This window comes from Carettochelys insculpta, chromosome 4 (genome assembly GCF_033958435.1).
Source record: "Carettochelys insculpta isolate YL-2023 chromosome 4, ASM3395843v1, whole genome shotgun sequence".
Classification (NCBI taxonomy): domain Eukaryota; kingdom Metazoa; phylum Chordata; order Testudines; family Carettochelyidae; genus Carettochelys; species Carettochelys insculpta.
In genome coordinates this window covers 43,694,582-43,710,743 of record NC_134140.1, presented here as the reverse complement: position 1 = coordinate 43,710,743, position 16,162 = coordinate 43,694,582, and the positions used below count along the sequence as shown (strand labels likewise).

The 16,162-nt window shown below is 43.0% G+C and overlaps 1 protein-coding gene across 2 annotated transcripts in view; it reads left to right on the top strand.

Moving 5' to 3' along the window:
• The window catches only part of PDS5A (PDS5 cohesin associated factor A), a 163,556-nt gene that overhangs the window by 66,387 nt on the left and 81,007 nt on the right, over positions 1–16,162 (top strand). For both annotated transcript variants that reach the window (XM_074992639.1, XM_074992640.1), the window contains exons 4-8: positions 11–97; positions 917–1,014; positions 1,474–1,600; positions 13,409–13,489; positions 15,523–15,663. In XM_074992639.1, the coding sequence (XP_074848740.1) occupies positions 11–97; positions 917–1,014; positions 1,474–1,600; positions 13,409–13,489; positions 15,523–15,663 (534 nt within the window). The remainder of the gene's footprint in view (positions 1–10; positions 98–916; positions 1,015–1,473; positions 1,601–13,408; positions 13,490–15,522; positions 15,664–16,162) is intronic.

The window sequence follows — 16,162 nt, the reverse complement described above, 5'->3', positions numbered from 1 at the left end:
TGTTTTACAGGACATATTCTTGTTTATTACAAGACAGTTAAAAGGATTAGAGGACACTAAGAGCCCTCAATTTAACCGATATTTTTACTTATTAGAGGTAATATAACTACTGGAACTTTTAATGGACAGTGCTTGCCCCCAAATCCAGTGAAGTGTAATCAGGCTTTCCCTGTGACCACCTGTTTGACGTGCTGTAGAAATTATACCATGAATTGAATTATTCCTTCTCCTAGATGCTATAGCTCAGTTTTACTTATTAAATATGTTCTGGGCACAGTGCTGCTCATAATTTGAGAAGCAGGATAGTATTACTTTTTTTTTTTTCAATTTTACTTTTATTCACTATTAGACAAATCAGTAGGATTTTACATAAAAATTTACCAAGGGTCTGATTCTTTCATGTGAGGCATTTGCATGCTTCATTTGCACTATAATTTTTCTCATGTTAGCATAGAATTTCAAACACAGGGTGGACTGCAAATATAATTATGCAGATAATTGGGAAATGAATATAAATTCTGGTTAAACTGCTTTAAAATATCTATCTGTAAGTCAAAATGAGTGTTTAATGGTTATGCCAAGTACACGCATCAAGCCATGACTGCGTATAGAAACTACTTGTAAAGCTTAAATTGAAAAATGCTTTATAACATGAGAGAAAAGATTAGCATTGATGGAGCCTACAAGCATGATTATACTGAATTTACATGTTGTATCAATCTCCTTTTATTCATATGAAATTGGGTCAGTCCCTAATTAGTTTTCATCGTGACTTACTATTTTTATTTGAATTATAGGGCCCTGTTGTGCTAGGCACTAATACATATATTGAGACAGCATCTGCCCCAAAAAACTTGCAGTTAAATATAGTAATACTGCTGTTGTTAATGTTTTATTATTTTGTTTGTTTTATTAGAATTTAGCTTGGGTTAAGTCTTACAACATCTGCTTTGAGTTGGAAGATTGCAATGAAATTTTTATTCAGCTTTTTAGGACTCTCTTTTCAGTCATCAAGTAAGTTGAATTATTTTAATATATTTCATCAAAATATCCTTGGATTTTGAAGCCTTGCCTGTGCAGACATACATTCGGTATGCACACGCTCATAGATGGTACTAGAATTAGTTTTCAAAGAGAACTTTTTGTGCACAGCAAATATCCCAACATAATCTATGATATTTCATTATGCATGCGCTCTAACAAGCCTAAATTGTTTGGTGACACTAAAAAATAATGTCGTACTTTTATTGAATTATCTTTATTTTGTAAATGTTCTGAGATTTATATAACTGAGGCAAACCAATTGAAATAGTATGTTCAGAATTCACGGATGTGGAAAATATGGGTCAATGAAAGGTGAACGTTCTTAGTTGTTCATCCATTTATTCTTTAAACATTGCTAGTATTTGAATGTTCTTGACCACTGGAGTTTTTGGAAGTTGAATTTGAATATTTTTATTTAAATCTTTATAGCAATAGCCACAACCAGAAAGTACAAATGCACATGCTGGATTTGATGAGTTCTATCATCATGGAGGGAGACGGAGTAACTCAAGAGCTTCTGGACTCCATTCTCATTAACCTCATTCCTGCACACAAGGTCTGCAAAGTAAAATACAGTGACAACATTCAAAACTGTGTTTCAGGACAACTGTGGTGTTCTTCTTTCTTTTGTCTTCTTACATTTCCCTGTCTTAAACAATGGTTTGAAAACTTCCTTTTGGAACTGATCTAATTCCTGAGCCATATGTAAAGTTGCCAGTACTGACTGACCGACTTAGTAGTCTACACGCTACTCCACGAGTTGTACACTAGAAGAATAAGACTCAGACAAGTCTCTTGTAGGCTAGTTTAATATGCTTCTGAAGTAGCATTTTAAAAACCTATATTTTATTTTTATTGAAAATAGATGACATAGTTTGATTGTTTACCCTGTCAGGCATCAGAGCCTGCCTGTTTGCCTTAGTTTACTTTGTCAGTCAAATTCTGTTCAGCTGATGACTTTCCGTTAACTCTTCCCTTCTGGAAATTGTTTTAATAATAGAACACTTAACTCACAGCAGAACTTCTGACCATTTTCTATGGGTTCAGTAATTCTTTCCAGACTCCTCTCTGGGCTCAGTAAACTTTCAGTTCTTTAGCGTCCATGTAGCCCTCCCTCTGAGAGGTACATGAACTGTATCTAAACCCTTCCCGTCTGAGGGTTCTTCCCCTCTTGTGTACCTTCCTGCATATATCTTAATTCAAGCTTCTCCCCAGGGTCCTGTTTTTCAGGTTTCAGTCCTTGAGCCCTCTTCTGTGGAGCTCTGGAGAGTTATCGACAGTCTGTTCCCTCAGTCCACCAGGGACTGAGCTCTTAGCTCTCACTAATACCTAATCTCCAGATTGAATTCATAACTTGTAACCTGGTCACATGATCTCCCCTTGAACTCATAGGTTCCTCCCCTAGAAGGTGGCTAAGTGAGGTTCAGTTGAGCATAGGCCCAATGCCCATAAAGGCTAGCTTTGAAACAAGCACACTGGGATTGACATGCATTCTGGGCCCAGTCCCCTTTTACATTGACTGATAAAATTCCCTAGTGCTTGTGCTTTGCCTTCTTTTCAGTGCCTCTTATTTGAGTTCAAGAGGAGATGACACGACCAGATTACTAGTTATAAATTCAATTGGGATTAATATTCAGTCATTAGCTGCAGCAAATGAATGGTATCGTGTAACTGATTGGTTAAATTAATAAAAAATTATGGAGACGCTATGTGTTGGTCTGTAATTTAGGTTGAGTTGAGTTTTCATATAAAGAAGGAATCCATTCTTTTTGATATGCATAAGAAATACAGTGTGTTGTCCTCAAAATGTACATCACTTAGTGTCTGTCTACACAACAATGTATTAGAGAATTTATCATTAAATGTTTGTTCATGAGTCAAAATTAGCCTATTTAATTATTTTTGGAAATCTGACTTATAGTATCAAACCTATTTTGTCCCAGATGAGCTCAGTAAAGAATGAGACACTTCAAACTTACAATGTAGTTAAAATTCTTTGATAGCTTATGCACAGGCCACATTTAAAGTTTTTTTGTTTTTTTTTTAAATACAATTTGGTAATTTTTTGCTGCCATTCTTCATAGTTGCCTGTTTGTTCTTGAGCAACGAATTCAAGAACAATGCTCTTCAGAGAAATCCAGAAAAAACTGTTTGTTTTCTAAAATGGCTACCATCTGTTGTTTTCAGTGGAAATTTGGTTCTAGAGTAAACTTGCCAAAGATAGCCACTGCCTTTCATCTGTTCTTCACAGTACTGCTTTATCCTCATGACTGCAAAAGGGAGGGGCTACCATTTTTTGAGGGCGCTTCACTTCTGCTGGCATAATGAGAAATTCTCATCTTCATTCTCATGAGCTGGGTGTACATGTGAGCACTCTTTTGAAAGGGTGAAAATCGACATTCGGCGATTGAAATAGTGGCCGTCAAAAGGGAGCGACTGGATGTCATTAGTGGACCAACAGGTCGATCCGCTCTGTCGAAGTGCCACCATGGTCTTTTGAAAGGGAGTGTCCACATGGGTCCAAGCCCTCTTTCGAAAGAAGGAAGGCAGGAAATGCCGCAGAAAGGGTTCCCTGGCCTACAAGCCCTTCCAGGTCTACAGCCAGCTACTCCCTTAAAGGGACCCTCCCTCCATGTGCTGAGTGCTGCCCAGCTGTTCCCAGCCTGGCAGAGTCCACTTGTGCTCCAAGATGAAGGCACAGCAGCAGCTCCTGCAGGAGGACACTCTCATCATGGACACCCAGCTGGCAGTGCTCTGCACCATCGCCACCTCAGCAGCACACGATCTCATTGGATGGCTGGGTGGTCCCCCTGGGGCTGTGGGGCCCCCCGCCCAGGGCATCTGTGGGTGCCCCCCAGAGCCTCTGGACCCACCCCAGCAGCACCAGCTGGTGGGAGTGCCTGGTGCTGGGGGAGTGGAGCGAGGAAAAGTGGCTGTGGAACGTCCGGACGTCGAGGCAGACCTTAGAGGAGATCTGCCACTGGCTCGCCCCCGCATTCCAGCACCAGGACATCTGCATGCAGCCAGCCCTCACCCTGGAGAAATGGGTCGCGATCGCCATCTGGAAACGGGCCACCCCGGACTCCTACTGCTCCGTGGGACAACAGTTTGGGGTGGGCCAGGCCGCTGTCAGGGCTGTACTTATGGAGGTAAGGTGGGGCTGGGTCACACGTCCCCCAGAGGTGGGGAGGGGGCTAGGGGGAGGGGAACCCACCAGTGCCGGATGGGAGGGGCAGGGGACAGAACATGGCTGGGGCAGGGAGTAGGGGGTGGGATCTGGCCAGGGCAGGGGGTAGGGGGAGAGATGGCCCACTGCATCCTCACTAGAGCACATGTCCTCCTCTTCTCCATGCAGGTCATCAGAGCCATCAACACAGTGCTGCTCCACAGGGTCATCTGCTTGGGGAATCTGGATATCACTATTGTGGGCTTCCAGGACCTGGGCTTCCCGAACTGCTTCAGCACTTCGGATGGCACACACATCCCCATCTGTGCTCCGCCGCACAGCACTGGCCAGTACTTCAACAAGAAGGGCTATCATTTGGTGGTGCTCCAGGCCTGCTGGATGCTAGGGGTCAGTTCGCGGACATCTACGTGGGCTGGGCCGGGTGCACCCACCATGCCCGGGTCTTCTGGAACTCTGGGCTCTGCTGGCGCAGGGGGACCAGCCCGTTTGTCCCCCAGCGGGAGATCCTGGTGGCAGAGGACGCCACTGTGCTGCTGTGTGTGGTGGCAGACGCAGTATACCCCCTGCAGCCATAGCTCATGCGGCCGTACACGGGACACCTTGACCCCACCCAGCTTGCAACGTCATGGAGCGGGCCTGTGGGTGTCTAAAAGGTTCCTCCACACACGGCTGGAGGTCGAGTCCTCAACGTGCCCCAGGTGGTGGGTGCCTGTTGCATCCTCCATAATGTTGTGGAGGGAAAGGGGGATGCCTGTGTTGTCCCGGGTGGGGGGCGCCCTCCGGCCAGGTCCAGCTAGGAGCAGCCGGGCACTGCCCCCATCTGCCATGCCCACCAGGACGACCACCGAATTAGGGAGGCCCTCAGGCAGGCCTTTGCCAATGGCCACCTGTGACCTGCACTCACACCCACACCCATGCACATCTGCCACCCACCATCCCTGCCACCACCAGCACTGCACCCACACATCTGCCACCCACCATCTCCCTGAGGAGCACAGCACGGGGTGGTGTATAGGCCATAAACATTTACTGAGAACGTGAGCATATCGTGAACTATGTACAGGTGTTGGGACGTGGAGTGGGGTGGGGGCCACCTATCCTGGAGGAGGGTGGGGGGCCACAAGCCCAGTCGGACCCTGGAACCTCTGCCTCCCTGGGTGCGGGCTCCCCAGTGGGGAGGAGAGAGTGAGGGGAGCACTGGCAGGTAAGGCCAGGGAGGGGGCTCAGTGGGGGGAGCTGCCGGGGGGCCAGGAGGCGAGCAACATTGGCCGTATGCTCCCGGAGCGTCTGTCCAGTGCCCTCCAGGGTGTTCAGCGGTCTCTCGCGTGTTGCCCTCCGCCACTTCATCTCAGCCTCTGCGGCCCCGACAGCGCGTGGTGTGGGGTGGTCTCTGGGTGTCTCCAACATCTGCTGGGGTGGTTTTGGGGACGATCGACAGCGCCGGGTTCTCCCGGCCCACGGGTGGTGCAGCTGTATGGAGAGGGGGACAGCGTGTCAGTAATGTGCCACAGCTGGATGGCAGGGTCTGGCCATGGAGCACTCTCCACATAGGGCCCCCCCCAAAGGGTCACCAACCCATCTCCCATAGGCTGGGCATCCCGTCCAATGGAAGTGCGTCCAGGGGCCTCATGTGGGTGGCCGTTCCTGGCCTGCAGTGTGCAGTCCACGGGTGCTGTCCAGCACAGAGTGGCTGCAGCTGTGTGTGTGGCTTGCGGTGCTGTTCACTGGGGGTGGGTGCTGTGTATCGCTGGTGGGCCACCATGGGGTGTGGCATACCATGGTGGGCTGGTATGTGTGCGCCCTGGGATCACTGGTCCTGTGTCAGGTCAACTAGCCATTGTGTCACCCCCATCCTATGGAGCAGGCGTGCACCTCTCCATTTATGTACCAGAGGGTGCCCAACTCCCAGTAGCCTGGCTAGACACGCAGGAGGGGATGTAGATGGTGAGGTTCCCCTCCTCGTCTGACCATATGGTGGTGCCCTCGCCCTCCTGGGTCCCCAGTCCGGGTTGCTCCTCTGTCTTCAGCTGCAGCTTGGCGGCGGACGTGTCCAGGAGCGCCGGGGGTGGGGAGCCATTCTGGGGCCCCAGAATGCCCTGGAGCTCCTGGAAGTAAGACTTGGAGTGTACCCGTTTGGTGGTATGCTGTGGGTGGGCCCTGGTGAGGAGGCCTGAGCCAGGCAGCCGAAGGCCGTGGCATTGCGCCACTTAACCCCCCCGTCTCGTGGAGGATCTCTTCCTCCTTCCACAGGCTCAGGAGGTCCCGCACCTCCCGCTCCGTCCAGGAGGGGGCCTTTTTTTAGTTCTTCCTTCCTGGGAGCCCTGCATGGGCTCCCGGGGGCGTGGGGATCGCGCGGGGACTGGCTGCTGACCATGGTTGCAGCACTGGGGATGTGGGGCTGGAGCATGTGTGGGGACTGCGCCTAGTACACGTTCAGCTTCCTGCTATGGGTGTCCTGTGTGCGTGCTGCTTTAAGGCGACCTGACACAGGGATCATAGAGGCTTGCTGCTGCTGGCTGGAGCGGCCCCGCGCTACAGCTGACCGGTGCCATGGCGGACCCCTCTTTCGAAAAAGCGGAGTGTGGAGCGTCGACACATGGACTCTTTCAATTTAGTTTTTTGAAAGGGGGCAATCTTCGTGATACGGGATGAGAGTTCAGATTTCAACATCTTTTTCCTTTTGAAAGACAGTGTTACGGTTGTGGATGCTCCTCCTGTTATTTCGAAAGAGTGCCACATATAACTTTAAAAAGCTATCTTGCATCACATTTACTCATGAGGGAAAACAGGCAGGAGAGAAGGTGGAGAGGAATGTAGGGTACAGGAGTGAAAAACTTGGGTGCATAGGATGTGGAGTGCTTGAAGGAGGTGGAAGCTGGATGCTTGGATTGCTTTGTTCAGAGTTATCAGAGAGGTAGCCGTGTTGTTCAGAGTTGTGTACTGTAGACAGAACACACTGGTGAATCTTGTCCTAAAAAATAAAATATTTTATTTCAAGGTGAAAATCTGTACCTTCTAGGGATATAAAATATTAAAATGGTTCATCAGTAAGCATTAGTCTTAACCATTTACCCATGCAAACCGTTAGCCCCTTGCACATTGACCAGCGTGGCCTCACCCCGGGCCATCTGGAGTAGCTCCTGCCACTCCAGTCAGCTGACCCTATCTCCTTCTCCTGTAATCCAGTGTTTCCCAAATTTAAAACATTTCTGTAACCCTTTCAGGACTTCGGCCTTATCGGGGTATCCCCTCTCTCAGTGCCATCCCAGTGCTTATCTCATGATTTTAAGTAATTTATTTTCTGCTGCATACATCTGGAAATCCTTATGCATACCACACTTTAGGAAACACTGCTTTAATCAGTTAACTGGTTAAACTGTATAATTTTAATAGTTTAAATGGATAACTTTTAAAAATCATATTTACATCACTCAAATCTTGACTTTATTAGTAATAATGTGATAGCTGTCTTGTTGGGTTTCTTGGTAATTCATGTATGAAATTGTTAATTTTTATAAAGCCAGGAAATTCCCACACTAAAATTATATTAATAGGAAATTGAACCTACGAGTAGTGTGAGTAATGCAGAATAAAAATCATGACTGGCATGTTTTAATTATTCCCAAATTAAGTATTACAAACATGGGAAACTTTTAATATTAATTCAAATATGTTTAGGTTTAGGAATGTACAGCTGGGACACCTAAGCAGCCTCAACTTCGTCCTGTACTGAGGAAAAATTAAAAATGTCTTAAATCATTTCTCTCTAATCTGAGGCTACAGACATGATTGTGCATTAATTATAATTGCATGCTTATTGCTTTTTTTTAAAGAAAAGGAAGCTTAAAGTATCAAAGCTATGGTTACGCTAGAAGGTTTTGCTGGCAGAACTCCCATTTTTGTCAACAAAACTAGTGAAGCGTGCACACACAAAATGCACTTTTGTCTCCAGTATCTGGACAAAAGACAGCACGTTTGCCAGCAGCGTTCTCCCTCAAAGCTCTGAGGTATAGAGGAGTCTGTCAACAAAAAAAGTTGTGCGACTGTTCTGAGGGTTCTTGCAATAGATGGGGCATCCACAACGATGGTCAGCCCTGTCTGACGTGCTTCTGGGTGCCTTTTTTGTTGAGAGAGCAGCTGGGCAGTCTGGCTGCTTTGTCAACAGAGCTCAGCGCTCTCCCAATTGGCTTTTGTGTGTAGCCACACTGTCAACAGAAGTTTTGTTGGGAAAACTCTTTGTGACTTCTGTTGATGGAGAGCTGTAGTGTAACCATAGCCTACAGGAATTGGATAGTAGAATTGGGATCAGTGACACTCATTAATATTCTGTAGATGTTTAAATGTTTTCATTTATAAAATCGGATATGGATGCAATAGAGCTAGCTGTTGAGCAATGCAGGAAAACCAATTTTATTTTTGTTCATAGTCTACTCTGGGGGGGGCAAAAGTCTATAAAACTTAGAGTTTTTGATGATGCTGAGCCACTTTGGAACTTTTTGACACCTTGTTTAAATTCTGCTTGTAAGACACATTCTGTGCGTCAAAAGGTCAGCGTATTCCAGGCAGTAGCACAGCTTTCCTTACAGGAAACATTATCAAAGGGCTTGTGAAAATAAGGGATACTTATCCAGTGGTTTAAAATATACTACAAATTCTTCACTCTATCTAGATCTTGACTGGAGTAATTATATTCTGCCTTTAGAGAATTCCCCAGTTCTGTGCATGATTATATATATAATTGTGTGACTGTAGGTAAGTAAATCAAAAGCAACCTAGCACAAAAAGTGTACTACCTTCCACAGGACATTTAATAACACTTGAAAAGATAAGCAGAACAAGTGAACAATGTCAATACTGTTACTACAGAATAAAGGTACTGAGTTTGACCAACCTATTATTATTTTAATGGAAGTTCTCATATGCAGAGAACAGAAATATAATATTTCTTTTCATGCTGTATTCTGTTGTATTATATGTAGCTGGCTCTTTCACATTGTGCAAGATTCCATTTGCAGATCAGCTCTTTGTTCCAAAACTTTAGGTTTCACATATTTGCAAAGTAAATGACTTAAATAGCATAACACTTAAAAAAATGGGATTAAAATATATTTATACCTGAGCACGAAGTAGAGTGTTAGTCTTACATTGCTTCAAGCTTTATTCTTCCTCAGTCAGTAAAATAGGCTTAATAAATATAAATGTGATAAATCATTTCAGGAGTGCAAAGTAGTTAACCTTTTTATTTTTTGCATCAGGCTGCTGGTTACTCACTGTCTATTAAGGTGATATATGCAGGGTCCACAGAGATTCAGTTGTTGTGAAAATAAGGGAGAGTATGCTGTGGTTTTAAGTGTGTAATACAGGCATGAAAAATAGAGCCCACAGGTTGGATCTGCCCCACCACCATCAATCCTGCAATCCTCGGACAGGCTCCCTGCCTTCCATGCCCCCACACACCTTAATGTCAGAATCTTTTCCTGTATTCATACCCTCACAGACTCTACACCCCAATCCTCTGTTCCAGGTCACAGCTTCCTCCTTCACCCAAACTCCATCCCAGGCCCCACAACTCCTCTTGTACTCCAGTCCCCCATTTCAAGCTCCCTGCTGCACACAACCTTCACCCCAGATTCTGCAGTCCCTCCCTTAATATCATGGAAGAATGTGACCTTTGACCACTTATCAAATTCTTGGAGTGGCCCTCCATCAAAAATTATTGCCCACCTCTGGTACGTTTAGCAGATTAATATATTTTTAAGTTTGTAATGTATCTGTATAGTAGATGTTAGTTTTGTGATGAAACAAGATTATTTTGATGAATAAATTGCATATTGATTTTCCCTCTCTTTTGTATAATCTCTAAGGATGCTATGATTGTCATTCATCTATGAAATAATGAAGCATTGCAAGGTTTTGCACTAGAATTCCTTCCCTCCCTCCCTTCCAGTTCTTAGAGTTGAAGGGATGCTATCAATTTGATAGGAGGAAAAAAACCCAAAAAACTGTTTACAGACATAAGCGTTTTACAGCCATCCTATTGCTTTTAATAGAGTGTCTTGAGTTCGAAAGGAGCAACTTAACTGGGGAACAATGAAACTGAATGGACACAAGGGATCTTGTATGTTCACAAATGTGCAAAAGAGTAGTCGTAAAATATTTTGCTAGCTCTTTCGTTTACAGGTGTTTCTTTTAAGAGGTCACAATAATTAGACTTACAATTTTCAGAGACACTATTCCTTTACATCTAATGTAATAAAACTCTTTGTACGAATTATCATTTGGTTGCAAAATAGCTTGCATTAAAAGTTTTTACTTACTTTTCAAAATTTTGCAAGATGGTCTTTTTTGGATTTGGACTTACGCATGTCTAAACTCAGCTAACTCAAGGTGAACATTGAAAAGTCCAGCTTATCATGGAAATTGAAGAGTTTAGTCCTTTTCTAGGTTTAGAATCATGGAATCCTAGGGCTGGAAGGGACCTCAGGAGGTCACTGAATCCAGTCCCCTGCCTAAAGCAAGATCAACTCTAACTAAATTATCCCAGCCAGGACTTTGTCAAGCTGGGACTTAAAAACCTCTAAGGATGGAGATTCCACTGCCTCTCTAGGTAATGCATTCCAGTTCTTCACCACTCTGCTGGTGAAATAGTTTTTCCTCATATCCAAATTACACCTCCCCCTCTCTCACTTGAGACCATTGCTCCTTGTTCTGCCATTCCATCACTCTTTAGAACCCTTCCTCAGGAAGTTGAAGGCTGCTGTTAAATTGCCCCTCACTCTTCTCTTCTGCAAACTAAATAAGCCAAAATCCCTCATTCTCTTTTCATATGTTGTGCTGCAGCCCACTAATAATTTTTGTTGCCCTCTTCTGGACCCACTCCAGTGCATCCACATCCTTTCTGTACTGGAGGGCCCAGAACTGGACGCAATGTTCCAGATGTGGCCTGATCAGTGCTGAGTAGAGGGGAATAATAATTTCTCTAGATCTGCTGGAAATGCCCCTCCTAATGCACCCCAATATGCCATTTAGCCGCCTTGGCTACAAGGGCACATATCAAGACTCTCATCCACTGTAATCCCCATGTCCCTTTCTGATGCACTGCTACTTAGCCAGTTGGTCCCCACCCTGTAACAGTGCTTGGGAATTTTCCATCCCAAATACAGAACTCTGCACTTGTCCTTATTGAACCTCGTCAGATTACTTTTGGCTCAATCCTCCAGTTTATCTAGGTCACTCTGAAACCTATCTCTACCCTCCAGTATATCTACCTGATCCCCTAGCTTAGTGTCATCTGTAAATTTGCTGAGGTTGCAGTCCATCTCCTCATCCAGGTCGCTAATAAAGATGAACAAACAATACTGGCTCCAGGACTGATCCTTGAGTCACTCCACTTGAAACTGATTGCCAATCAGACATTGAGTCGTTGATCGGTACCCATTGGGTCTGACTGTCTAGCCAGCTTTCTATCTACCTTACAGTCCATTTATCCAATCCATACTTCCTTAACTTATAGGCAAGAATATTGTGGGAGACTGTATCAAAAGTGTTGCTAAAGTCAAGTTATATCACATCCCTTGACTTCCCCATGTCCACACAGCTAGTTACCTGGTCATAGAAGCTGATCAGATTGTTCAGGCGTGACTTGCCCATGGTGAATCCATGTTGACTACTCTTGATCACGTTCCCCTTTTCCAAGTGATTCAGAATAGATTCCTTGAGGATCCCCTCCAAGATTTTCCCACGGACTAATGTCAGGCTGTCCAGTCTATAGTTCCCTGGATTATCTTTCTTTTTAAAGACAGGCACTGTGTTTGTTTGCCTTTTTCCAATCATCCAGGACCTCTTCCAATCTGCACGAGTTTTCAGAGATAATAGCCAAAGGCTGTGCAATGACATTTGCCAATTCACTCAGTACTCTTGGACTCATTAAATCCGGACCCATGGATTTGTGTAACGTCTAGCTTTTCTAAATAGTCCTTAACCTGTTCTTTCCGCACTGAGGGCTGCCATCTCTTTCCATACAGTGTTTCCCGGTGCAGTAGTCTGGGAACTGACCTTGTCTGTGAAAACAGAGGCAAAAGAAGCATTGAGTACTTCAGCTTTTCTCACATCATCTGTCACCATCATCCAGTAACGTCTTCACACCCTCCCTGATCACCCTTTTATTGTTAACATGCCTGTAGAAACCTTCTTGTTACTCTTCGCATTCTTTGCTAGCTGCAGTTCCAGTTGTGTTTTGGCCTTCCTGATTACTATCCTGAATTCTCCAGCAATATAGTTATACTCCTCCTTAGTAATCTGTCCAAGTTTCGACTTCTTAGGCCCATCCTTTTTGAGTTTAAGCTTGCCAAAGACTTTCCTGGTAAGCTGAACTGTTTGCCTATCATGCTTGCTTTTCTTACTGCACATTGGGATAGTTTTCTTCCTGTGCCTTCAATAGTTCTCCTGAAAGAATAGAATAGAATAGTTTTCCTGAACTTCTTTCCCCTTCATATTAGCTTCACATGGGATCCTGCCCATCAGTTCTCTGGTTGGTCTGCTCTGATGAAAATATTTTAAATATAGAATCATAATCAGTTGGAATATGCTCTGTAGAAATATCCTTGCAGGTTTACAAGGTTAAAAATTACCCCTGTCTGGACAAGGTCTGTAGAGCAGTGAAGTGATACAGAGAGATTCTGCTGATCTTTTTCACAAGGGTAAATTTTACCATAAGTGTATGTAGAAAATAAAGTGCTGAAAACATATGTTTAAGATTTTATGTTACAACACAGTTTTCCACTCTATGGCTATTTTAGCATTTGTTAGTTAACCAGCATGGGTTTAAAATTCTTTAGAAGCCTATGAAATGGATTAAAAAAAAAACCCTAATATTAAACATGGCACCTACACTCAGTTAGAAATGAGGTGAGTTTAGTGGAGGTGTGAGCAGTAGGTGCTTCTGGTTAAGTTCTATTCTGAAGTGTTCTTAGTATATTTTAAAAGCTGTCTGGAGACGTGTAATTAAAATAACTTCAAACTACAACAAGCACGTGGTAGTTTAAAGAGTAGTGAGGTTGGTTTTATAAGATCCCTTTCTAAAAACACGTTTGTGGGATATTTTAAGAGAAAAAAATTAAAAATGCCTTTTAACGTAAACTATTGCTTTTACATTTGATTTTTCTCTTTTTATTTTAGAACCTTAATAAACAAGCATTTGATCTTGCGAAAGTCTTGTTGAAAAGGACTGTCCAGACTATTGAACCCTGTATTGCCAATGTATGTAATATGTGCATTAATATACTCTCTATGTAAGACCATTTACCTACTGATTGTTTGAAGCAGTCAATACTATAATAAGTTCATTTTGTAACACAATCACAAAATACTAACCTTATTTTCAAAATTGGGAAAATGTTTAAGAAAGAAGTTGCTCTCTATTAATCTCCATTTTAGATCAGTAGGTAAGGAGTGTCAAGCTTTTATAAGCCTAATAATTGAAGAAAATGTTAAACTTTGTCCAGTTAATTCTTAATGTGAGCATCTTAGCTCCACAATAAATAAGTGGCCTGAGTTTCAGTGACACCAACCTCTCAAGACTCAGGGTCGTTGGGAATGCTCCATACCTTTTTGAATATCAGGATTTTTTTTATTTAGCGCCTTTTTTGTCTATAAATGTGTAAAACTGTGACTTCTTTACATATTTTAATAAGCTGTACATTTTAAAGATACTGATGTTTCAAAAACTTCTTTGGGGAGAAATGTAACACATTTTATTAAGTATTTTTATTCTTAATAATAATAATAATAGCAGTATTCTATTAGCCCTTCTGCATTCTTCTTGGGTTGTCAACTTTCCGATTGCAGAAAACTGAACACCCTAGCCACACCCCTTTCCTGATACCTCACCCTCCCTCACTCTCTGTATTATTGAGCACAGGGTTTGAGGTGTGGGATTTGTGAGGGCTGTGATTGGGAACGTTGGCTCTGGGAAGGGACTGGATGTAGGGAGTGAGAGATGGGGTCTGAGCTCCGCTTTGGAGAGGGTGCAAGGTCTGGTAAGAAGTGTGGATGTGCAGCTGGCTCAGGGCTGGGGCAAAGTGGAGCAGTGGAGCCAGGACTCGGAGGGGGCAGCACGTGGAGTCTTTCTGGGCCTTTGCACCTAGGGACTACAAAGACATGCCGGCCACTTCTGGGAGCTAAGGGGAGCCAGGACAGGCAGGGATCCTGGAATATTAACTAATCTTGTAGCAGCACTGCAGGGTATACAAAAGCTAGGCCCATTTTACAGAGGTGGAACCTCTAACAGAAATAAAATATCTATTTTTTTTATTGGTTATAATTTGATCTAAAATAGGAAATCCTGTTTAATATGGGTATAGGAAGATTGTATGATCTGCAAATGTTAAAAAAGAAAGAATTTAAAAAATAGTAAAATGTGAGGGGTTTTTATTTGCCTCTTGTTTTTTTGAGCACTTAGGGTTCACATTTGCTTCCCTTTGGTAAGCAATCATGGAAAAAAAATAAAATTCTTATATAACCTGACTCCACGAAATAGAATTTTATGAAAAACACAAAATATTACGTATCAGAGGGGTAGCCGTGTTAGTCTGGATCTGTAACAGCAATGAAGGGTCCTGTGGCACCTTACAGACTAACAGAAAAGTTTTGAGCATGAGCTTTCGTGAGCACAGACTCACTTCATCAGATGCTCACGAAAGCTCATGCTCCTGAATGATGAAGTGAGTCTGTGCTCACAAAAGCTCATACTCAAAACTTTTCTGTTAGTCTATAAGGTGCCACAGGACCCTTTGTTGCTGTTACAAAATATTACAAGACCCATGATAAAGGTTGAGTCTTGACTGTACTATAACTCTGTACCAGACACTTCCTTAATCTTTTTAAAAGAAATTTTAATGGATGATGATGAATTGTAAGTTATTATTTTGCTGCATATTGACTTTTAGTTTTTATTAGGTTATGGAATGTTATGCATGTTTTATCATAGGAATTTACTTTTTAATGTAGCGGGTTCTTACGGTTCAATCAATTTTGATGAAGATCAGATAAATTGAATAAAAATATTGATATTTAGACTTTCTGGGCCCAAAACCATATTATTTTATTATTTCAGACAGACTCCTGTTAATTTAATAAGGGGTGCGGTATTGGTCCCATTATATTACAGTTAGTTTCTGTCGTACGTGATCAGTAGAATGTTTTTAAAACCACAAAACTTCAATACTTGCATAAATGGGAAAAAAACTGCAAAAAATAACATTTTTGTTTTTTTGTGGTTGTGTGTGTTCTAGTTTTTTAACCAGGTTCTAGTACTGGGAAAGTCTTCAGTAAGTGACTTGTCAGAACATGTATTTGATCTGATACAAGAGCTTTTTGCCATAGATCCTCACTTACTGCTGTCTGTCATGCCACAGCTTGAGTTCAAACTGAAGGTAGGTTACAGTAAAGTTTTTGAATTTAATGCATGTAAATAAGGAGTATGAAGCTGAAGTCACTGATTTAAGAATGATTTAACTGTTCCAGTTTATAACGGCAACACCAGCACTTCTTATGCTTTGTGTTACAAGGCTATTTTAATTTGATCAAGTAAAGAAAATAGAATTATAAACTGACTAGAAGGAAGAATACTTGCCTTGTAGTAACTGGAGTTGTTGGAGATGCATGCTTCTTATCCATATTCGTCTGCTTCAGATCATAGACTTGATTCACAGTAGAAAATGAATAGGAGTTGTTGGTCCACAACATCTTTTCTGATTGTGAATAGATCATGAGAGGAAGAACACAGGAGAAGACCAAAGGATATTGCTAGCAAGAGTCTTCCCGTTTTAGGAATACAGATAGGGACAGCACATCTTAAAGAATACGATACTGTACTATTACTATAAGGAAAGTAATCTTGATTTTCAATTGTAATAGTCTAACTGGTTAAAA